This window comes from Phoca vitulina, unplaced genomic scaffold, assembly GCF_004348235.1.
Source record: "Phoca vitulina isolate PV1807 unplaced genomic scaffold, GSC_HSeal_1.0 scaffold17, whole genome shotgun sequence".
NCBI lineage: Eukaryota > Metazoa > Chordata > Mammalia > Carnivora > Phocidae > Phoca > Phoca vitulina.
In genome coordinates, this window is record NW_022589720.1 from 8,519,826 (window position 1) to 8,544,442 (window position 24,617).

Consider the following 24,617-nt stretch of genomic DNA (forward strand, 5'->3'; position numbering starts at 1 on the left):
TCCTGAGTCACTAAATGGTCGGAAGGATAGATGGAGTACAAGAGGAACAAAGTGATGTACATTTATACCAAAAACCAGAAACAAAGCTTGTACAAGATGAACAGCAAATGAAATAGCTTCTATCAAAATAAAATCTCACACAGGTCATTTTTATACACACGTGGACATACACACACCCTCACACGCACAGACACACAGGCAAGAATGTGTATTTTGTAAGATAGGTCCCTGGAAATAGACATTCTTAGCAAATATGGATGACAGATCAATTGTAATTTATTTTCTTTTAACACTGTATCATCATAAAGAAAACTGGTATAAATGAAAAAATCTATTTCAAATATCTACATCTAAAATTTTAGGCAGTGAAAAAGCACTTTGTTGACAAGGAGTGTGGAATGATGTATGTTAATTGTCAGAAACTGCTGAATGCCTTGCTTAGTTGCCACAAACAAATTCACATATCAGAACGAACAATACTGCTAAATATTCCTTTTTTTTCCCATTTTTTTTTTTTGTTAAAACATACTGGGAGAAAGAAAAGAAAAGAAAAACTGGAAATCCATACATCTTTCAAAAGTTTGAAATTGAAGCAATATTTAGAACCATAGATGAGGAAACACTGCCGCATGGTGTAATATACACAATGCGCTTCTCTTCTTTAATCTGTAATGTACATCAGATACTTTACAACAATGCATTAACAAAGGGCAAGAAACATCTTGCTGTACACAGGAACCCCAGTGCAACTTGAAGCCTAGAATCACAACGGATGAAGAGAGTAAACAAAGCGTGAGAAGCCGTCCCTCTAAAGTGTGTGAACTACACCGCCCCTTGTGCTTAACGGTAACCTTCACGCCCCACCACCCCGCCTGTCTCCTCTGCTGCCCTCCGCCACGTTCAAGATAAAGCACTTTTTATACTCTACAGCTCCAACTAGAAAGGTGTTGTACAATGTCATATTCAGGATCACTTCAGCTTCCTATTGACTTCCAAGTTAACGTTCGGTGCATTTAGCTTTCTAAAATAGCTCTTAATAGTTCCTTACTGGTTATCACAGCCTTCCTACGGAACAGGCTTTAACAAACTAAATTTGCAGGGGGAAAAAAAAAGCAATGTCTTGTGGTATGCATGCACATGCACTGTTCCCGGAGCGCCTCGTGCCGCCCACTCCTCACACCCAGGAGTCGGGGGAGGCCGGGTAGTGGCTCGTTTCATAGTTCAGTTCACTGTAGGGACGGGCAGCTGAGTAGAAGTCGACATAGTTGCCGGTGGACTTGAGTCCCAGGTGCATGGTGTACTCACTGGCGGGAGGGCGATGGTGAACCTGGTCCTCGAAGAAGGACTCGTCGTAGTTTCTCGTGGAATTCTGAAACGGCTGGTAGGTCTCGTAATCCTTCCTGCTGGGCTCCTGTGGGACGGGCTGTGCTGGAACCTGCACAGAAAAGAAGATCCACCTGGGCTGGTTTGCTTTCCCCGGATGCAGCCTCCCCAGGGCCAAGGCGCTGGAGCCTCCCAGGAAGGCTTGGCGGCCACCCACGCATCCACCAGCATGGCGCGTCTCCAAATACCGCCAACTGTTGATGGCCCTTCCTTTTAAAGGTTGCTTCCTGTGTCCACACACTAGCATTCTACAGAATCTTTATTTAAAAATATGATTATGGTAAGACAGACATAACATATAATTTGCCATTTTGACCGCTTTTAAGTGTATAGTTCGGTGGCATTAAGTATATTTGTGGCATGGTGCGGCCATCACCAGAATATTCCAGAACTTTGTCATCACCTCAAACAGAAACTCGATACCCATTGAGCATAACTCACCATTTTCCTCCTTGCTTCAGCCTATGGAAGCCATCATTCTACTTTCTCTCTGAATTTCACTATTCTAGACACCTCGCGTAAGTGGAATCATATAATATTTATCCTTTTGTGTCTGGCTTCTTTCACTTTGCATAATGTCCCCAAAGGCCATCCATATTGTAGCATGGGACAGGATTTTGTTCCTTCTTAAGGCTGAACAATATTCCATCGTATCAGTATACCACATTTTGTTCATCCATTCACCTGTTGGTGGCCACTTCGGTTGTTTGCTCCTTTTGACTGTTGTGAATAATGCTGTAATGAACGTGGGTGCACCGGTACCTGTTTGAGTCCCTGCTTTCAGTTTTGGGGTATGTACCTGGAAGTGGCATTGCTGGATCCTTTGTTAATTCGATGTTTAACTCTTCAAGGAATTGCCAAACTGACCTAAGCACTGGACTTTTTATTTGATAACCTTTTTAAATATATTTTTTTAATTTTTAATTTTATTTTATTAAAAGATTTATTTATTTATTTGACAGAGAGAGAGAGAGAGAGACAGTGAGAGAGGGAACATAAGCAGGGGGAGTGGGAGAGGGAGAAGCAGCCTCCCCACCGAGCAGGGAGCCCGATGCGGGGCTTGATCCCAGGACCCTGGGATCACAACCCGAGCTGAAGGCAGACTCTTAATGACTGAGCCACCCAGGCGCCCCTAGATAACTTAAAAAAATTTTTTTAAAAATTTAATTTAATTAATTAATTTTTTTATTATGTTCAATTAGCCAACATATAGTACTTCATTAGTTTTTGACATAGTGTTCATTAGTTGCGTATAAAACCCAGTGCTCTAGATAACCTTTTTTAAATGAAAGAGGTATAGACTAGAAGCTACAGAACATGAGTAGTTGATTTTCCTCTTTCCTGCATTTGTTCTCTTACAAATTGTTCTCTAGGTGCTGTGATCCCAGACAAAGAGACAGTGAAGATGTACAAGGTCTAATGGTCACTCGGGGATCTTCCTGCCAGCGCAGTGGGCTGTGATCAATCCCTCTCTGGAGGACGGAGGCTTCCCACTGGTAGGGCTATTCCGTCACACCTGCCTAAGTGATCAGGGACCGTAGCCTCAAAAAGATACACAGAAAAGCACATAATGGAAAGAGGGAATCCACTCCAATATAACCTACTCAGAAGGACCGACACGTTTCCCAACTTGGTTTAATTAAGAATTGATTGACCTTGAGAATGCTGTGGGATTATGAAGCTTTTAGTTAGCAGGGAGGAGTCTTCAGTATTCTCTGGTGACCCTCAGCCCACCCCTATACTCCTTGTTTGTCCTTTTGTCCTTTGCATGTTACTGTCTGATGTCAGGGGCCTTGAAAGGCTAAAGGGGTCACAGGAGCCACTGAGATAGGTAAGGTCAAGAATTAGTTCCCTTTGCTTTGTTTTAAGGACAGTAAGACTAAGAGTGTTCACGGGCTGATAATTAGCACTTGTATGTGGGGGTCTGACTATCCCCTTTCCTTTTGACTGCCTCTGGGGTCCCTTTTTAAGCATTGTGCCTCTAAAGTGAGTGGAACCTCCCCAGAGCTAGTGCATACAATCATGCATGAAACTCTGCTCATGGCAATAACTGGGGAAGAGGTCTGGTGTGAATGATGGAACACTTTTAAAGAAACACGATTTGATCACCTCCAAGCAGATTCAGTAATTCCCTATTAATTTAACTAAGGCTCGGCATGGAAACGTCCTATAGAAATTGGTCCTAGCAATAGATAATGATTTGTAATTAGCACGTTGTGTGTAAACGAATGCGTCTAATGACTTGTGCATAATTCTTCTCTAAAGTAAGTGAAACTCCCTCTTTTACATGTAATTGATTTACACTAGTAATTGACCTGTTCTTCAAAGAAGTGGTAAACTTCATCATAGCTGACATCCACTCTGTCCCACACTTCCAGTTAGTGGTGGCTGATGAGTGAGGTGTCGGGCTACCTGCAAAAGATCTGTTAGCTTAAGAGCTTGGCCATGGGAGGGACATTTGGAATTAATCTTCAGCATCTGTAATTAAACAAGACCAGGTATACGAAATTACTTGGCTAGGCTGAGGTGTCCTTTGCTGTTCTTTGAAGAGCTGGGTGCTATGCTGAACTTCTGCACTCCAACACTGTGCTGCGACCTAAGCATGGAGCATACAAAGGGTTGGAGCTGGGTGGTTTAGAAAAATCACATGGGGAGGGAGCTAGAATTTACTGTGTTTCTATGTCAGTGGGCACTATATCCAACATTTAACAAATTCCTCTTTGTTTAACCTTTAATCATCTATCTCTCCTTCCCTTCCTCCCTCTTTTCTCTATTTTCCTATCCATCCATCCATCCATCCATCCATCCATCCATCCATCCATCCAATTGCCCCTTTATAGATGAAGACACTGAAGCTCAGAGAAGTTAAGAAACTTGTCCAGGATATCATGGCTAGTGGTGGTGTGAGACTGGGATTTGAACCCGAGTCTGGCTGACTCTGAAGTCCACATTTTCTCCACCACACGAACACAGTTTCAGTGGAGCCCAAGTGGCCAATCCTCAGAGGGTCAGCCTCACTGAGTTGACTCCAGGCTCTATAATAAGAAGGGAGGCCAGTGGACAAAGGAACCCTAGGAGAGCTCTCACTTCTTTGTGCCGGACTCAGTGGCTGGGGATAGGGAGGTCTGTGCGGGCAATCACTCACAGGCTCATGGCTCTCCTCCACAGCGGCTGCTTCTTTCAGGCTTTTGCATGACCTGTTTCAAATTTCTTACTGCCACCATGTTCTCTCTGGTTGGTGGACGTCTTTAGGTTGTGTACACGTTTATTTTAGTCTCTTACCTTGAGGAATTGCCTTTTTCAATTCATCTGTATTGGTCAAAAGTCTCATGTCAACCCCTTCTAAGGTTTAGTCCTGCAGTTCTGAGAGTGTGTGTAAATGGACTCTCTAGGATGGGTGACGGGTGGTATGCTGTGTTTGGAGGGATCAAATTTGCTCACTGGCCTCGTGGTGCAGATGTCGACGGCGGATGTACATTTGCAGTGGAGGAATGTTGACTGTACTTTATAATTTACTCTAAGGGATTATCTGACAGTATTCAAAATTAGACAGATAAAATGCTCTCAAATATAAGCCCTCCCCAAAGAGGAGCTAAAAATAAATGCATTTTTTTATGTTGCACTGTTTGCATAAAGCAGACTCCTATGAAGGAAGTAGAACGAGGCTCACGTATAGCAGTGGTGTATTCTGGATTTGTGTGTCTGTTGTGGCTCAGAGAAGCCCTGGTACATCCAAAGAGCCTGAGGTTGTTGCCTGCTTTTGCCTTAAGGCAGCGTCCTTTTTGGGGTGGGGGGTGCAACCAGCCGGCTAACGTAGGGATACTGGCTGGGGTCCATGTTCTTGGCGCTCTGTCTTGTGGCTCCTACTCCCATAAAGTCATTGTTATTGAACTTTTTCCCCAATAGGAGGATGTTTAGTTTAAATTATGAAGGACGGTGCCACTTCTCTAACCGCCCCAATGTTAGCATGACGAGAGAAAACTGTGTTTAGTCCTCACTGGGTTTGCCTACAAACTGGATTGATTGCTAATACAAGGAAAATAGCTGCCCATTACAGATCTTCAAACTTCACCACAGGGCGAAAGCTGAAGACTCAGGGTGTTAATATACAACGAAAAAGGTCACATGGTAAGGAGTCATGGTTCTCAAAGTCTGGTCCTGAGACCAGCAGCACCAACATCACCTGAAAGCTTGTTAGAGATGCAAATTACCTACCAAGTCAGAAACTCTGGGGTTGGGGGCCAGTGATCTGTGTTTAGCAGTCACCCAGGGCATTCTGATTTGTGCTCAAACTTGAGAACCACTGGTATAGAGGAGGACAAATGGGACAAGAAGGCAGATGAGCCAGGTTGGAGTCTTTGCCTTTTCTGAGCTGGGTGACCAAAAGCAAACCCTTATCCTCCTTGAATCTTTATTTCCTCATCTCTGGGGACAATTTTACCTGCTCTGCCCACTTGGCGGTGAAACTGAGGACACCAACCAGGACCTAAAGATGCTGTTTTGATGTAATAATTTGATGGTTGCCATCAAAACACCAAACCCCTCTATCTCTAGTTTATGAACACAAAATTCTCTTGCTAGATATATACAGTTAAATACGTTTTCTTTATAAGTAGGGGATAAACTAGTAGAAGCTTAGTAGGATTTTTGGAGAGTTTAGGTAGTTAACTCTTAAAATGATGTCTGCAACCAGTTGATTAGAGACATAAACTGAGGACCATGAACAATCCCAGAATGTGCCCCTCGGAGCCACTGGGGACCATCCTGTAAATCTAGATTGCAAACAGTCCTAAGGAAACTATGGCAGCCACCCTGTAAGATGCCAAGAACCTCTGGGCCACACCAGGGCATTTCTTCACTGCCAATGATAGTGGAATCCAGGGAGAGAAAGGCTGCTATAGATAAGCCAATTCTTGTGATGAGCTTCTCTTGACCTACGGAGACTGAAGACTATTCCTACACTCTGGGATGCAAAGTCAGGGTCCTATCACATCCTGACCAGTATCATTAAGAGCTATAGATCTCATTGTACCTGGTATTTGCTAAAAGATAAAGGTTGGTTTCCATAACTGAAATTGTCATTTCCAATACATTTTGTTTCCATTTTCCTTTGTGTTTGGGCAGGCATGTTGTTATGTGGATAGCTGGTGGCCTCCCCTGGTGATCACTTGTCTAGCGCTCATGCACTTATTTGTTCATTGACCTCTTTGCTTTTAGCAAAGAACAGAACTGAGGGAGGTAAAGTAGATGTTAGCAACGTGTCAGGCAGGCTATGGGGCCTGGGCATTCACCAGGGGGTTGCCAACAATACCAGATGTCTTCCAGAGGAGCTGTGCATGGCCTGGAATGTTCAGAGCAAGGAGATAACTCCTCTACCCATTACCATTTCTCCTGGTGATGAGTGATTAGACAAAAAGGTAATTTAAGGTCAAGGAGATACTTTCCGTGTCCTCCTCCTTCTCTTGGAAATGGTCTTGCGCAAGATATTCTATCTGCTAGGAGTGGGTCCCTTTCCTTTAGAAAGATGCTGCCCTATCAGGTGTTGAGAAATGTTCAAAAACAGCCCATTTTCCCCCATGTTTACTGTCATCTGGTTATTGTGATCAAACCAACAGGTTTCAGATGTATCTCTCAGCCCAACTTTCCTGACTTAGGGCAGGAATCTAGAGCATCCGCAGAATCCAGCTCTGGCAAAGGTTATTAGTAGCCAACAGTTAGGAGGAATGACAAATGTATGAAGTTATCAATCAGTGAAGGAGCAGAGGCTGTGCCTTTTGCTTTTACAGTTCCCACAAAACCACAGAGAAAAAAAAAACGAACCTTCAGCGAATGTTTGCCAAAGAAGACAAACACACACACACTTAGCCCAGTTCTTGAAGGAGTTACTGCTTAACATTCCTCAAACTTGAACAAGTACATGAATCACCTAAATGTCTTGATGAAATGCAACTCTGATGCATTTGTTGCATCAGATGGATTAGGGGTAGGGGTCTGAGAAGAATCTCTTCCAACAAGCTCCCATGGGGTGCTGATGCTGCTGGTCCCCCAACTAGACTGAGTAGCAAGGCACTCCTCAACACATCCCTTTTAGTTGTTCATTCTTGAACTTGTCTCTATTTTATTGGTAACTATCATGTATAATGAATGCTTTCTTCCAAATGAGAACTGGTTGGGTTATGGGAGCTACCGAATCCCTCTCTAGTAATCACACAATATTATCTAGTAACCAGACTCTTCCAGTAGTGTATTTGAGGCTTTTCATTTTGGATCATAGTAGAGAACTTGCTACCACCAAATGAAGCGAGTGGTTGTAGTGAAATCAAAGAGTGTTTTCAAATTTGAGGCCACTCTGATGATTGCCACCACCCCACGCACACTATGTTAAATGTGAGTGGAGAGCAGCAGAGAATGTTATTTTCTTTTTTTTCAGTCCTTTACATATGTTATGTAGAAGCTAATTCATTTTTTCCAATTCCAGGATATTTCATGCAAGTCAAAGGGGAAAATGAACACAAATGTGTGCGTCTCCTTTACCTGGTTATGTTTGATGTCTTCAGCGGGCGCACCATAGGAATTCCTATACAAAGTTGAAATTCCAGTGTTTTGAGCTAAAAACAAGAGGGAAACAGAAAGTATTAGCAAAGAAGGCAAGATTTCAAGTGAGGAATAATGGTGATCGAGGCAAGTTCTTGCCCTAACAAAAAAACTTGGTTTCTCCAGGTGCATTCCAAGTGCCATGCCACATGGAAGAATCCTTTGGTTCTGGACACTTCATTTTATATGCAGATGTAAGAAAAAAGAACAGTTAAGTATTCTATCAAATCCCCACAGCATGGGAGTTTCTTGCAGTCACATTCAGACTGTAGGCAGGGTCAGGCCAGGGCAGCAAACAGATGGGCATCTTGCCAGGATTCTTGCCTTCTCTGGTGAGAACCAGTGGGTAATAAAAGCTGGTCTCCTGCACTGAGGCATGCAGGCATCTGTATGAGCAGCTTAGCTTTGAGCTGGAGAACGACAAGAATGAAATTTCTAATTTGGGCTCACAGAGTGCTTAATCATCACGCAGACAGTTCATTTCTCAAAGGCCCGAAGGACGGGCAGGAAGTACCATCTGCATCTGTCCTGCACATCTGGGTGGCTGCAGCTTTGGAACCTGGCTCCACACAGGGACACGCGCCCCTCCCCTCTCTTGAGATGGGCCTGTAGTCTAGCTGAAAGGAAGGGAGATCTCCTCCACTTGCTGGCAGCTTTCAAAGGCACGGGCAGGGTTTGCTGACTTCCTCCCCTAGAACCCTTGGGGCTCATGCCACAGGCCCAGAGGAAGGGCTCAGGGTGCCATTCTGCTCATAGCCGTGAAAGGGTCATGATTTAAGAAAGTTCTAGAAAAAATTGTCAAGTGTCAATGGGGGTATAAAACACTCTAGAAATAAAGAAAGCCTTATCTTTTGCTTCCAGTATCTACGGAATAATAAAATAAGATGACACACCATAGCTGCTCTCTTACATATACAGTTACTCGAGACCCAAAGTCAGTAATATCGATCACTCCACCCATGACTATTTTTTTTTAAATTTTATTATGTTATGTTAATCACCATACATTACTGGGTATTTACCCCAAAGATACAAACGTAGGGATCCGAAGGGGTACGTGCACCCTGATGTTTATAGCAGCAATGTCCGCAATAGCCAAACTGTGGAAAGAGCCAAGATGTCCATCGACAGATGAATGGATAAAGAAGATGTGGTTTATTTATACAATGGAATATTATGCAGCCATCAAAAGGAATGAAATCTTGCCCTTTGCGATGACGTAGATGGAACTGGAGGGTGTTATGCTGAGCGAAATAAGTCAATCAGAGAAAGACATGTATCATATGATCTCACTGATATGAGGAATTCTTAATCTCAGGAAACAAACTGAGGGTTGCTGGAGTGGTGGGGGGTGGGAGGGATGGGGTGGCTGGGTGACAGACACTGGGGAGGGCATGTGCTATGGTGAGCACTGTGAATTGTGTAAGACTGTTGAATCACAGACCTGTACCTCTGAAACAAATAATACATTATATGTTAAAAAAAAAAAAAAAGAAGAAGAAGATAGCAGGAGGGGAAGAATGAAAGGGGGGAAATTGGAGGGGGAGATAAACCGCGAGAGACTATGGACTCTGAGAAACAAACTGAGAGTTCTAGAGGGGAGGGGGGTGGGGGGATGGGTTAGCCTGGTGATGGGTATTAAAGAGTGCACGTACTGACTATTAATTAAAGCACCTAACAGCTATGCAGGAAAAGTCCTCTTGGAAAACTGCTTTAGGAAGTGAGAGCTGAGTGCCCATTCTGAATTTTAAAGGCCACCCTGACATCTTCTCTGGTTGGATGTGCGTTGCTCCCGTCTGTATTTTCACCTGGACCCCTGCTATAGAATCTTCCTTGACAGCCCAGCTTCCACCCTACCGACCCTGCTCCTCCACCCTCGCCGTTCCCAGGAGCCGAGCCGTCTTGCTAGACAGCCTGGATTATGTTACTGCTGTGCCCTGCCAAGGTACGAGCTGCAGGATTGGGGCCCTGATTGATTTTTCTGCAGTGTCTCCCTCCCTCCTTCTCTCGTCCAGGGAGCCCTAGCTACGCTGGCCCTCTTTCCTCGCTGGAGCGTGCAGCTGGTCTTACTTCTGGGATGTTGTGCTTGCTGATCCTTCTCCCTGGAACTCAATTCCCCCGGACTCTGACTGCCTCTCCCTGTCGGTGTTCAGTCTCTTGCTCGATCACCTGAAAGCAGCCCCGCCCACCTGGTACCCCATGTCTCCTGAGCCCGTTTATCTTCTCCATCCTACGCAACCCCATGCGGTACTACCTTGGGGGTGAGCCTGTTCTACTGTCTACCTTGCGCGACACCTCCCTTCACCTGCGACGGCAGAAGTGCCATGAGGCCAGAAATCGGTCTGTCCTGCCACCTTCGCCCGTATGTGGGTGTCTGGGACAGTGGCGGATGCTCACAGAGTCAGCGCTTTATTTGCTGAGGGAATGAATGAAGAGTAACCCTGAGAATATATGCCCTCAGAGTTACGATTTGCTGATTAAAAATGTCACTGCAGGGTGAAATTTGTGGTTTTCATTTTTCTGTTACTTGGAACAAAATGCATTTTTTATTCGTTGGAACATGCGCTGTTAGAGCCTTATGCTCCTCCTCTTCCCTGTCTCTTTGGTGGCTTCTGAGCTAAAGATGCACCTACTGGAAGTTCTTTCCTCCTGCTCTTTGGCCCACTTCGCCTGTTTAAAAGAGGCTGTGTAGCTGAGATTGAACTTGTGGCTTTCGCAGACACATGAAACAGGTGTCTTCATGAATGCTCGGCCCTTGTCCATCTGACCTAAGAGGATACTCATAAGGAAATGCCTTTTCGTCTTTTTGTATAGGCCCCCACTTCCAACAGAATCAACACATGGAAGATGAGAATGGCTTTAAAAAGGCGTAAGAGAGGCTGACAAAAACGGGCTTGACCGTTTGATGTAAAGGCATCTGGGAAGCTCAGATGGGAGGGCAAAATCCCCTGGGTGAATTTTAAAGTCAGGCCATGTAGCCGCTGAGATCACACAGCCCTCCTCTGATGTGTGCTTCTGACCACATAATGTTCCCGGGGAATCATGACCGCAAGAAATCGCTCTCACTGGCCTGCACGGCTGCATGAACAGCTGGTTCTGGCTTTTGGAGGGCTCCCCGGTGGCAAGAGAACACTAAGGGAGAAGACAGTTTAAAAAAGACTCCGTCTCAGCTAGATGATGAATCCAGAAAAGGTGGGTGGGGGGAGCCTGGCACACCAGCCTAGATAGATCTGCATTTCTAAGGGCTCAGTAGAGGAGACTCAAACCCAGGCAAGGACCTGCTTTCCCTTTAAGCTGTCCCACGTTGTGTTTTGAGGCTGAAGCTTCCCATGGCTTTCCCACAGCAGAGGGAGTGTTTTCTTTGGGGGAGATGGTAGGACATCCTCTGATGTCTTAGCAACAAGGGAGACGGCAGTTTTCAGATATTTTTCAATGTACTATCCTGTAAGGGTCCCCTGGGTATTTGTGAATGAGAACAAGGACTGCTCTTGATGTGGAGGTCACAAGAAATCTGATCTTCAGGTCAACACTGAAATGATGGGCATGTGCAAAAGTGCTGTAGAGCCTGAGTTGGCCATTCATCCTTTCCATGCCTGTGTGAGACATCAGCTTCCACCCAGGTTAGCTGGGGACTTATTCATGCCACTGTGGAAGATGGTAAGTAGACACCTCCTCCATCACCACCTCTACCTCCACCATCACCACCTGCTCCATCACCACCTCCATAATCACCACCTCCACCAATACCACCTCCAACTTCTCCATTACCACCTCCTCTATCACCACGTCCTCCATCACCCTCCTCACCATCACTGCCTCTTCCATCACCATCACCACCTCCTCCATCACCTTCTCCACCATCACCAACTCTACCTCCACCATCAGAATCTTCACCATCTCCTCCATTATCATCACCATCTGCTCCATCACCATCTCCACCATCACCTCCTCCACCATCACCACTTCTACTTCCACATCACCTCCTCCAACTCCACCATCATCACCTCCTCCATCACCTCCTCCATCACCACCTCCTCCATCACTTCCTCCACCATCACCACCTCTACCTCCACCATCACCACCATCACCTCCACCATTCTACCTCTACTTCCATCACTCCAAACTTCACTACCTCCACTACCACCACCACCACCACCACTATCTCCACTACATCACCTCCACCACTACCATCACTACCACCTTCACCTCCACCACCACCTCTACCACCAACACTGTAGATAATACAACTAACTTTTACACAGTACTCGTTGGCTTAAAGGGAACCTTCCTGTATACGTTCAATGTTCTTTCAGGCTTGCTAGATGATCGATAGTGTAGTTTTGAGTTTTTTTTTTGAATTGCTTTTTAAAGTAAGTCAGAGCAAAGATGTTTAAGCCTCTTACATCAGTTAAAAAAATGACATATATCTCAGTACTGGAATTATCAAGATCCCTGTCATTAAACATCTAGAAACATGTTAGATTTTATTTTTTTCTTTTATTATGTGTGCAAGGAAAGATTATGTACCATTGGAACTATTTCAACAGAAACACACACACATTCAAAAGCCTTTTGAAGGATTCTACCAGGCAAGAGAGAAAAGTTAAATAACAATGCAGTCAACTTCAGATTTGTTCTTGTAATTATAATCTCAACTGGTCACCCCAGAGTGCCAGCGATGTGGCTACCTAGGGCAATCATAATTGCAAAATGAATGGGCCAGGGGAATTGGGTGTCACTACTCCAGAGTAACCGGTACAAATTAGATTCTCTGCTGAATGCATTGACTCTACGGACTCGACATTCGGATTCATAGCTTCCTCTGTTCATGCTTGTCTACAACAGGGGAAACATTTAAGGCAGGAAAGCAGTGAATAAGAATAATAAGGTATATCCTGTGTAATGAGTGCAGGCGTGAGACATTCCCTGGTAGGTGTGTATGTGGAGGGCAGAGTGCTGACCACGGGGGTTTATTGTGCTTTTCTCTCTTGCAGTCAATGCTGAGTTACCATGGAAAACACTGCCTTGGGAGTAAATGCATTTACCTTAGAAAAATTTATCTTAAATGGCCTGGGTTTGGTAGACCTCTTAATAAATTATCCAATTTGTCTATTCTGCTTCCCTGCAGGTCTACACCTAAATAATAGCTGAGAAACTCACACTTTTAAGATCCTCTTGATAAGAAGGTCTCAGTGTCTGTTTAGGATTATGGCCTTCACACCTCAGTTTCATGATTGGCTATGTTCTGTTAAAACCCTATTCCTCATGGCCTATTTTCATGAGGGACCCATCTGTACTTCCACGTGGCATAGAGGGGGTGGAATCCCTAGTGGAGATCCTGTTGGCTCTGGCAGCTCAGTTTTCAAGGCATAACCTCTTCTACACCAATGCCCCCAAGTCCTGCTTCTTGGAGGAAGGGAAAAACCAGGGCAGGGGAAAGTGTATGGAGAGCCAGGAAGGGATGATGAATGGGAACAAGGAGAGTTGTAGAGAACAGAAGGGAGTTAAGGGCAAGGCTGGTTATTAGAAAGGCCGGGCAGCGCATGTTGGATGGGTGGCGATGGGCACCAATTTTGACCTTGCTGGAGTCCCAGTTGATGAGAAGGGAGAGACAAGGGGTATGATCGGGGTAGTGAGGGATGGAGGGGATAAAACATCAATGCATCCATAGAGAAATTGTGATTATTGGTTCTAGTGAATCTCCTTAGGAGTCTGTCATGATAAAAGATGGGTTTCATGTCAAGAAGAGAAAATGTCTCAGCAGGAGTTCCGTGGGTTTCCCTGAAATCCTCTTTCTTTGTTCCCTTCCCCTCTCTTCCCCTTCTTTTCTTATCCATTTCCCCTTCCTTCTGTTCATGATGGCAAAGCTTGGCTACAGCGCACCCACCATCTTGAGTCCTCTCCACTCCAGATTATGCCAGCTAAGAAGAAATCTATTGTGACTCCATTCTCTAATTTGAGGGAATATTATGAGCTGGGCAAGCAAGAAGGAAAGGGGGAGGTGAGAGGTGAAAGAATAAAATGTGCATAAAGAACATTTTCTCTTAGTTAATTTCAGGTATAAGGCACTCAGTTTTTATTCCTCTGGCTTAATCTCCTTGCCCCCAATTCCTGAGACTCCTTGCTGTCAAGCTCTCAAGTGACTTGCTAGCTGCTAAGTCCTGCTGAGCTGCTGAGTGTGGCTTTGAGTCTCATGTCCCGGCCCTTGACCCTGTCCCAGATCACATCACCAGCTCGGAGGAGAAAAGGCACATAGCTGCGCTCACCTGTCATGGTGTCTTTCCTGGAAGTGTGTTCTCCTTTAGTTCCGTGGTAAGTGGCATTGTTGCCAGTGGATTCATAGTCTGTTTTCCTTTCTTTGAGGCTGATCATTTCCCGAGGTGAAGCTGGGGCACTTGCTACATAAAGAAATCAAAAGGAAGACTCTCTGTGTCTCATTCCACAGCACAGATAGCTTTTCACACAAACAGCTAAGGTCATGAAGACACATGGCTCAACCTATACCAGTATGTGTGCATGGACCTGCTGATTCTTTGTTCTTTTAGCTCTCGTCTTTACACCTTCCCTGTACTCCCTGTCACTTGGTGCTTTATAGTTAAGGGGGCACTCAGCTTGGGGGTTGGTAATTAAAGACTATTTCCTGGGGCCATCTTTCTTAGAAAGATATCCTGATGGGGACGTGACCCACCAAAGGTGTATAAGACAGTTTTAAGAATGAGATCAGACTTGTTTTCTTTATTTCTCTTTCTCTTCTCTTCTCCTTTCTTTCCCTTCCCCTCCCTCCCTTTCTCTCCCCCCTCCTCCCTTCCTTCTTTTCTTCCTTTGTTCCTTTTTAAAAATTAGATGTGTTTCAGAGGAGCTGTTATTGATCTTGGAGAATCCCTGATTAAAATAAATGCAGTCTTACTTAAATTCTGAGTGACCCAGAAACTGTCCTAAAGGAAGCCACATGAACACCCAGGATGTTTTGTGGGGCTGAAGTCACCCAACCTGCAAAGATCAGCCCAGGGGGTGGGCTGGGCAGGGTGTGCGGAGAGCTCATTCCCCGATGAGATATCCTTGATGAACACCCCCAGCAATCTCTCCCTGGCTGCTTGCTGCCTGTCGGACTTGGGGAGGGAGCCCCAACTTCTCTTTGGATCCCTGTCATTAAGTTTAGTATCTTCAATGGGCAAATCCCTATGCTAGACACTGGGAAACAGAAACATGAATCATGTCACTTTCTGAACTCGTGGAGGTCAGGAAATGGACATGCAAATAAACAGAATCAGGGGCAGAGGGCTCAGTAGACATTGCAGCCACAGGCGGGCGAGAAAAACAGAGGGAGCCTTTGCCCATCCTTTTCTGAGAGGCAGCCTACCTATTTCTCAAACCTACCCAAACAAAACCCAGGCTTGCTGCCCAGCTATCAAAACCCTGAGAGGTCCCATTAGAATTAAATCCTTGGAATACTTTCAAAAATACTGATACTTGAGCCCCACCCAGAACCAGTTGCATCAGAGTCTCTGGGTGTAAGTCTATTGGGAAGACAGGGAAGAAAATGGCATTTGCTGCACATAACTGGACTGGGATGTGTGTCCAGTTCACGCGTGTTCTCAGAATATCGGCTGCTGGCTCTCGCTCACCTCCTCCACCCTTTACCGCTCTCTCTCCTCTCTTCTGTTCTCTTTCTTCCTCTCCTGGGAGAGTCCTTTCCCTGCCCTTGCTCCTTTGCCTCTAGGTCCTCCTGCATAAAGGCTAACCTTTTACGAGTCACTGCCAGGCAACCACGAAGGGACAAAGGAGCCTCTTGACCAAAGCTCTCAAAATTAGCATCTAATAGCGCGCAGATGGTGGGGTTTAGTAAACTATGTCAAGTGTGTAATTATCTCTCAAGACCTCATACACAGTGGTCCGAGTCTCTGGTAAACTAAGATTATACTCCTGGAAAAAATCAAATCACGCCAACAAGTGTTCACTAGGTGTCTTTGATGTACCTCAGGAGGAAAGAGCAGGCTTGGGGAGCTCTTCCCACTCTGCCCCTTCTCCTTCCAGGCACCTTCTGATCTACTGTGTCTGTTCATCCTTCTAACACTGATGTGTTCGCAATAATTAGGGCTTTTAAAAAGACACCATCCTCGTGCTTCCCAGACTCACTATTCTTTATCTTGTTAAGATGTCTGGAGGTAAGACACGTGAAAGGTCACCCCTGTGCTTCCAAAGGTGGAAATTTCTCCATCCCACGGTGGTGTCCGATTCTCCTCTAGTGGAGGACCGAACATTACAAGCGGTTACACCACACTAGAAATAGAAGCTTTCATGGGGTTGGGAGAGAGTCATTTATTTCAGTCAAATGTTCCCCATTCATGTCTGATTTTCATTATCATTCTGACAGTAAAGTGTGGTGTAAAGTTTGACGGCCAACGATCTCAAGGGCAGATGAGCACTCTCCTACCAAGCCCTCTGAGACCCAGTTGCCCAGCGGATGGAGGGCAGCAAAGAGCAAGTAGAAACTCTTCCTAAATAAAAACCTAGATAGGGGTGTGTGTGTGTGTGTGCACGCACGTGCATGCACATACATACACACACATGTGCACACACACACATCTATCTAGGTTTTTATATAATTATTTATCCATCCTTCCTTCTCACAACAAAACTCGAAATGCAGAAATCAAAAGAACAGTCTTTAAACTTACACTTGGAATAAAAACAATGAAGACTATGCCACTATATATTAAATGATGTGCTAATATTTTGCCTTTAATTTTTTCCTTAATCTTAGGCATTATATAATGTGATGAAAAGGGTATAAAAATGAAGTATTTTTACAAGTAAATAAGAGTAGTTAGTTGAAAATTTAAGCAATAGGAACGTGACAAAATTAGAAAAAAAAATTTAAACTGAGTGACTTAATAGTTCCGGGTGGTTGTGATAAGACTTTATCAATGATTTATCAGCTGGTTTAAAGGTAATAATAACCGGCTAATCAGATGTGGAGTAGTAATGAAACCCTCAATGAGATATTTCAAACGTATGTCATTTTAAAGCAAGAAACAGCATGCCCTTTCTCCCTTACTCTATTATTCCGATTATAATCAATACAATGCAACTCAAACTATTTTAAGTTGGAAAAACGTCCACAGAAAACCCTGATTTGCAAATATCTGACAGCTATCTTTATTCTCATTACTCACTGAAAGCAGGTCCATGACATGCATTTCATGTGTATAACTGTTTGAGATTTTTAGAAATCTGTTGGATTTGTTCTGAGTCTGTGTAAACATAACACAATGTCACCACTGCTAGAAAAGAAAACGGACTCATTTGGTATTTCTAGCAAATGTCCAGACTGGGATGGCTCTCCTTCTGGGGGGTGGGTCAGCTAAGGGGCTGGAAGGAGGGCCCTGCGCCGAGGGAAATCAGGCCTGGCTGGCTCTGGGCGTCTCTTACCTGAGCGGTTGTTGGGAGACACTCGCACAGGGGAGATGGAGGGCGTGCGGGAGGAGGAGTAGGGCCTTTGCCGATCCCTCTCGATGGTTGACGATGAGGCTACGAAGTGATACTGTGACCATCCATCCTGAAATAGACAGCATGTTCCTATTAAGTGGGGAAGGTGGAGTGATTCTTCATCCCCTGACATTTCACAGTTCCCAACATTTGATTTTGCAAAACATTTCTACAGTCTGTCAAAAGAGATCACGGAGCCCTGCTCAATCATCAAGGTAGCAGAGAGGAGCGTGAACTGAGACCCACCTCACTCTTTCCAGACAGCCTGTACGGGGAGGGCCTGCTTTTAGGGCTGGCTTTCCTTTCCAGATGTTGAATAAATGAGTCTCTTTATTTAAATGGAAATACGATGCTCAGAATGTGAGATGACCCTGAAACTCTATTCTTTACCTACCTGGTTCCAGCTCTGCCTGGACCTCTTCTCAACAAGACCGTCACTGTGTATTCACACCCAGATGGGTATGGTATGTTCTCTAGTTTAATCCAGGAACTGTATTTTTCACTTTAGAGTCTATTCGAAATGTGTCGTACCAATTAACCCACCATTAAGCCTTCTTTTTTATACAGATTTTTTTATTTATTCATTTGAGAGAGAGAGAGAGTGAGTGCACGAGCAGGAGGGAGGGTCAGAGGGAGAGGGAGAAGCAGACCCCCTGCTGAGTGGGGAGCTCGATGCGGGGCTCCATCCCAGGACTCTGGGATCATGACCTGAGCCGAAGGCAGAGGCTTAACCGACTGAGCCACCCAGGCGTCCCTCTATTAAGCCATCTAATATCTAGTAAATATGCAAAAAGGCACATACACCGTTTTTCATTATAAAAACCAAAGAAATACACTGTGGATCATTTCATGAATTTAGAAAACATAAAGAAGAAAAAAAAAAACTGTCAATAGTTCCAGGTTGCCCCAGAACTCCTGTTAACACACCATAGTAACTCCTTCCAGTGTTTTCTCCTTTTTAATTCAAGTTTATTTGTATCAAAGTCATATGTCAAATGGCAGTGACAGCACCCCAAGGACCACCTGCCCACCCCCGCCTCCCCATTCCTGCTTCACAGAAGCAACCAGTTCAACTCTTCTGGCTTTTTTCTTTTTCTGGTTACATTTAGATTTTTAAGGGACTCCACGTTCTCTTAAAGAATCATTGCAGACAGAAATAGATGGAAGTTAATGAAGAACAAAATTCATACTCATTTCAGTATTTGTGTCTTTGTTTCTCTAATTCTGATTCCTGTTCTGTTTGGCTGGTAGGATAAAGCCAAGGTTGGAAGTATGCTATTTTAAAAGCTATTACCTAGCACTTAATTGAGAACTTAGTACAAGACAATATTTTCTCAACAATCTCATAGGCTGGATGCTATTTGTGTCCCATTTTACTGAGCCTCAGACAGTTAATAGGCCACCTAAAGTCACACACTAAGCAAGTAAAGAAATAGTGATACTGAAATGTGGCATACTTGTAAGTACTGGAAGGTGAGGGGATCGAAGAATTCAGGTGGGGAATACTGGTGTTGTTAGTTTATGGGATGTGGCAGTGGAATGTGTGTCACTCTGGGAACAGTTAGCTTTGCAGCAGGGACCTGGAGGATGATAAGGACCCAGATACCGAAGACACAGCCTGGAGTTCCCAAGCCAAGGGAAGAGCAGATGTGAAGGCAGGTGGACATGGTCTAGGCGCATAGGAGAGCCACTGGAAGTCCCTGTGGCTGAGGAGTGATCAAGGGGCACCAGGAAATCAAGAAGCCTTCTGAGTGTCTAGAACAGTTTGGGGAGAGTAGAATAGAACCAGGGATACCAGGTAAGAAGCTATTCCACTAGAGTAGGGAGACATAATCCTGGCTTGGATGGGGGCCGATGATGAGCAATGGGCAGATTTGGCGTCTGTGCTGGAGGATTTGTTGATGACTTGGCTATTGGGTGAAGGAAAGAGGAATCAAGCTTTACCCCAGGGCTTCTGGTGTGAACCACAGGGGACTGGAGGTGCCATTTACTGAGATAAGGAATACTGGGAGAGAAGTAGCTTTAGGTGGTGAAACCAATACTGCCATTTGGGACAAGTTGGGTAGAGATGCCCATTGGACATGAAAGAGAAGCTACAGAATAAAGCGGAATCTGCAAATCGGGATTTCAGGAGCAATGTCAGGGCTGGAGATAACATTTTGGAGTTCAGCATAGAGATGTTATTTAGAACAAGGAGAATGGATAGGAACATGAATGCAAATAAAGGCAAGCAGGAGACACAAGGTGAGCCCCGGGACACTCTAATATTTAGAGGGTGTGAAAAGACAATTCAGAGGAGCCTGAGAAGGGACAGAGAGAGCTGGAAGGAGGGCCAGGAGGATGTGAGGTCAGAAAAGACCAGTAAAGCAGATGCATAAAGGAGAAGGAGACAACTGGATGATAGGCAAGACCAGGAACTGACCACCAGCCTGGGGAACATGGAAGCCATGATGACGGGGACAAAAGTACTTTCTTTGGTTAGGCTGGCATATGTCTAACTCAGGTGGGCTCCAAAGATAATGAGAGTTGATGAAGGGGAAGAGTGAGCACAGACCACCTTTGACAAAGTTTTATTATTATGGAGAGTGGAGAAATGGGGCTTGGAGAGGTTGAGTGACCAAGAGATGTTTTCATAGATCACCTGGGAGATTCTGAGCATTTCATTCACCATTGGGAGTGACTCAACAGAGAGAAGCAAATTGCTGGTGATGTCACAGAGGAAGCAAGCAGTTGCAGGTGGGATTTCACGGAGGAGTGCTGAGAAGATTCAGGAACAATGGGCTGGTGGGCCATGGAACAAGAGTGAGGACAGCCGGCCTATGTAGCCACAGCCATAGCAAGAACATGGGAGATTTGGTGGCAGGAGGATGAGGACATTCTCTTGTATTTTCTTGCTTGTTCTCCAGGTGGGGTGAGAAGTGAGGTCATCTGCTGAGTGTGAGGAAAAGTTGGAGCTTAGAGAATAGGAGGGAGGAGGGGGACAGAAGAGAGGAAGAAAGGAAGGTATGAAACGGTTCTTGGGGGGCAAGTTGATCATAGCCAGGGGTCTAGTGGCCAGGGTGCTGAGAGGCGACTTGAGGCAGGTGGCAAGGAATTTAAAAAGAGACAACAGGTCAGCATGTTGCTTTTCTCCAGCCAAGTTCAGCTGCCCTGTGGCAGGTATGGACTAGATGGAATTGGATGGGAGTGGTCAGGAAGGAGCTTGGAAGGCTACAGGGACTGCAAATAGAATGCCATGGAAGCCCATGGAATCCAAGCCAGGGATAGAGGAAAAGGAAGATGTTGGGGAAAAGATGGAGAATGAAAACTAGTTGGTAGGCTGCAGATCCTAAAAGCATCATAGGCTGTTGGGGTGAGAGTACTTCACAGATGCCGGGGTTTTTCCTAGGGAGGGGGATGGGAAATGAAACAGCTACCACGTGAGAGGGCAGCAGGGAGGCGGGGATAGGGATAGCAGACCATGGGTTAAAGAGAGAGACGAATGGGAGGCAGGTAGAAGAAAAGTGGGATATTGGGGTAGATTACTGGATATTCTGAACCTTTAAATGATAAGAGTCCAGTAACCGTAGATGACTCAAGAGTCTTGACTGAGGTGATGAGGGGCGTAAGGCATAAGTTCTCCTCAGGGAAAGGTCGGGTAGTGTCATGCTAAGGGGTAGGTGTCAGGACAGAAGGAGAAAATGTCTCCACGGGAATTCTTTGCATTTCCCTTCAGTCCTCTGAGGGTGGTGGCAAGGATGGGGAAGGAGTAGTCTTACAAAAGCATTTGCAGGATTGGAACCATTTCAAAAGTGTATATGTGGGGTGCCTGGGTGGCTCAGATGGTTAAGCATCTGCCTTCAGCTCAGGTCATGATCCCGGGGTCCTGGGATCGAGCCCCACATCGGGCTCCCAGCTCATGGGGGAGTCTGCTTCTCCCTCTCCCTCTGCCTGCCGCTCTCTCTCTCTCTGTCAAATAAATAAAATCTTTTAAAAAAAGTGTATGTGCATCCATTATTCATATCTGGGAACAATTTGAAAAATTGAACAGGCATTCCTTTCTTTTGAAGGTAATGCTTTGCTGACTGCAAAAAATCCTTAAACATGAACAATAGAAGTGGATCATGTTATGTTTGTCTCACAGTTTAGAAGATATGCTCTGGGGTTCCAAGTAATGGCTCAGGGAACTGTTTTAATAAAAACTTTGGCTTCTTTGGTCATGAATTAAGTCATGATACTCCATATGTCATTAAGGGCAAAGTATTTTACAATAAGGACATCAGCTAACATTTCGTATGTTCTAAGACCAAAGGAGACACTAGACATCAACATGGCATGACTCTAGGTTGGGTTTAGTTTTACTTGGTGAGATAGCAATGGATTAGTCAGCATCTCTTATGCAGATGATCAGAGATATGTTTTGCTTGCAGTTAAGATTCCATGATGCTTAGATTACATCGGGACCATGTAAGTACTTACATCTCTGGAAATGTCAGGAAAGTGGATGTAATACTAAAACTGCTTACAAAGGAAGAAATCCTTATAGGGATGCACCAAAAAAAGGTTTCAAATCCCTCATAAGACCCAATTCCTGGCCTACAAAGGCATGGCGGAGGGTGACTTGCAGGTAACCTGTCTGTGGGTAAAGGGATCAGCACATACTTGAGGATGATGAAGAGCATGTTTAGAGGCATCGAGAATGCCAGCCTCAGTCTGACACCTCGGCACATGGCCCTCGATTGTATGCATGTGGGCCCAGAGACTTTAATGGAGGTGGGAAGGGGAGCTTAGGGAACAGGGCCAAGTGGAAACCCGATGAAGTCTCTTGATGAGAAGAGTTTCCTGAGCCCCAGCAGGGGCAAGGAGGGGCGACCTGGTTCCTGCGCATGGCCGTCTTCCCTCTCATTCACTGATGCAGACCGAACATGGAAATCCCACATTGCTACTACGCTCAACAATGCCCAGGAGGGACCCCACAGTTTTAATTCTGTGGTAGGAATTCCCCAGTGTTATGGAAAGCAGTGCATCTGATGCTGGACAGGAAGGTACAGATCAATCAATAAGTTATGTTGAATAATTAATTACCTTGAAGATAAGTCTCATGCCCCTCCACATCTTTTCCTGTGTGAATTTTTTTGGTATTCAACTGAAAAAAATACTGCTTTGCTTTCCAAAGAAGAAGAGACATGAAGATGGATTTTCTTTGGGAAGTTATTGCTAAGCTAACATTCCTTTTATCCAACTAGCCATGTACATACTTGTTAGCTAGCCAGCTTGCAACCAATTCATTACTCATTTACTTCCCAGTGTCACTCAGGAAGGCTTGAAAGTGGTTTCCAAAAAAAAAGACAACTTGGGCACACATTTTTTTTTTTTAACATCATTTTCCTCTTTGATCACTATTTTTTCTTCTTGAAATTTTAACTCATGGTAGACCAGAAGCTTTTTCCTGAATTTCATTCTATCAGGTGCTCAACCACTGTCCCCTTCACTTTATCCCTTTGCCTTCTAGGGGTCCGATAAGAAACCTCAGGGAAGAAAAACAGAATGAAGAATAGCCACAGCACCTGGGAGAGGGCCGTTAATCCTTAATATGGACGATAAGGGACCCTTTTAATAATCTATCTTTCACCTCCAGCAGAATGACCAAGAAAGTTGGTGCCCTTCAGCTCAAGTCCCAGCCAAGCTGTCAAAAATGTGATATGATATCTGTGCCTCAAATTGGTTTTTATTTTTAACACATTAAACTTAAAACTGGAGGTTGTTAAATTGTTCCAAGTAGACAGAGATAGAAATCCAAAAGAGAAGAGGAGTTCAAAGTCATTGAACTTTAAATTGCTGCCAGGAATAATCTGATTTTCTTTATCTTCTCCTTTTACTGTCCTTCCACCCATTTCAGCTTCTGTGTTAAGAGTTCCCAGCCTGTTTCTTTGTGAAACTGTATTATTCCCCAAAGCTACTACCCTCCACGTTGGTAAGTTCAATGGTCCAGAGTGTGTGAGAATCAAGGTAACGTTCTTCTTCACGGGCTCGAAACCCTTTGGTCATCACCCTATTTCCACCTGCCGGTCACTCTGTTTCGTCCCTACGTACCTCTTCCCCTTAAGTACTGGAAGGTCTCTGAATGTACAGCAATCTGCATTTTATGTTTTTGCCCATCCTGGAAACATCTCCAAGACTGTGCTATGGGAGAGGCTTCCACGAACAGATTTCAGATGTAGGGACGAAGCGGCTTCCACGCTGGTCCACATGAAGTTAGTGTGATACACACTTGCCCCGTAGCTTCTTACTCTGGAAAGTGCGCAGGACACTGGGCGCAGATCGGCACCTGAATGTGTTAAGTCTGCGTGCAGTGATGGGCTAGCGCTGTGGGTCAAGGCTGAAAACTGCTTTCACCTTGGGTCTCTCTGTGGACAGAGTGCTGAGATGAGAAGGCCGCCAGGAGTCAGCCCTTCTCCCCCAGTCAATGTCAGAATCACAATTACCGGTGAGCTCTGCCTCGATTTCTTTTCCATAAATCAAGGGCAAAAATACTCTATCGGCTTGGGGAGTTTTAAAAACAGTAATGCCTGGGCCTTGGGCCCTGAGATTCTGTCTGGATTGTTCTGAGTTTCTGTTTTCAAAAGCCTCCGGGGTGATGTGACTTAGGAGCGTGGCGGTGAACGGCTGACTTGGGGTTTCTATGCACAGGCGCCTCGCCGAAGAAGGAGACAGAATGCATTTTCAAGTGTTAAATCCTCCGAGGCCCTGAACCGTCTGATCCCACTGGGGAATGTCAGATGACGTGTTCTCAAGGTTGACTTCTACAGGATCAAAAATAGGTCCCAACCTCAGAGCAGAGAGGGGCCGCATACACACACACTGAGCCCCAATCATACTGATTACTCAGCAACCACTGGCGATGTGATTCAATGTCACACGTCTACACCTCTGATCAGGCAGCTCGGTGACCTGCACAGCCCCTTCCCTGCTGCCTCCTGTTGAATCTTACTTATCCTGCCCACGTTCGCGCTAGGTAAACAGGAAGCGGGCAGCACATGCTCATTAAATGACTATTGCTAAAATAATCACGCCTGCGAGGTTTAGGGGATCTTTAGCATTGCTACTCGGGATTTTTTCCCCCCACTATGAACAAACTGCTTTGAGACCACACTATAGACCACTGTAGTCTG

General features: G+C 45.0%; 1 protein-coding gene across 5 annotated transcripts in view; it reads right to left on the reverse strand.

Moving 5' to 3' along the window:
• Nucleotides 1–258: 258 nt before the first annotated feature.
• CTNND2 (catenin delta 2) overlaps nucleotides 259–24,617 on the reverse strand; it is an 887,227-nt gene continuing 862,868 nt past the window's right edge. For all 5 annotated transcript variants that reach the window (XM_032415368.1, XM_032415365.1, XM_032415366.1 and 2 more), the window contains 4 exons: nucleotides 17,410–17,536; nucleotides 14,244–14,375; nucleotides 7,918–7,991; nucleotides 259–1,435 (listed from right to left, as the gene is read on the reverse strand). In XM_032415368.1, the coding sequence (XP_032271259.1) occupies nucleotides 1,175–1,435; nucleotides 7,918–7,991; nucleotides 14,244–14,375; nucleotides 17,410–17,536 (594 nt within the window). In that variant the 3' untranslated portion in view covers nucleotides 259–1,174. The remainder of the gene's footprint in view (nucleotides 1,436–7,917; nucleotides 7,992–14,243; nucleotides 14,376–17,409; nucleotides 17,537–24,617) is intronic.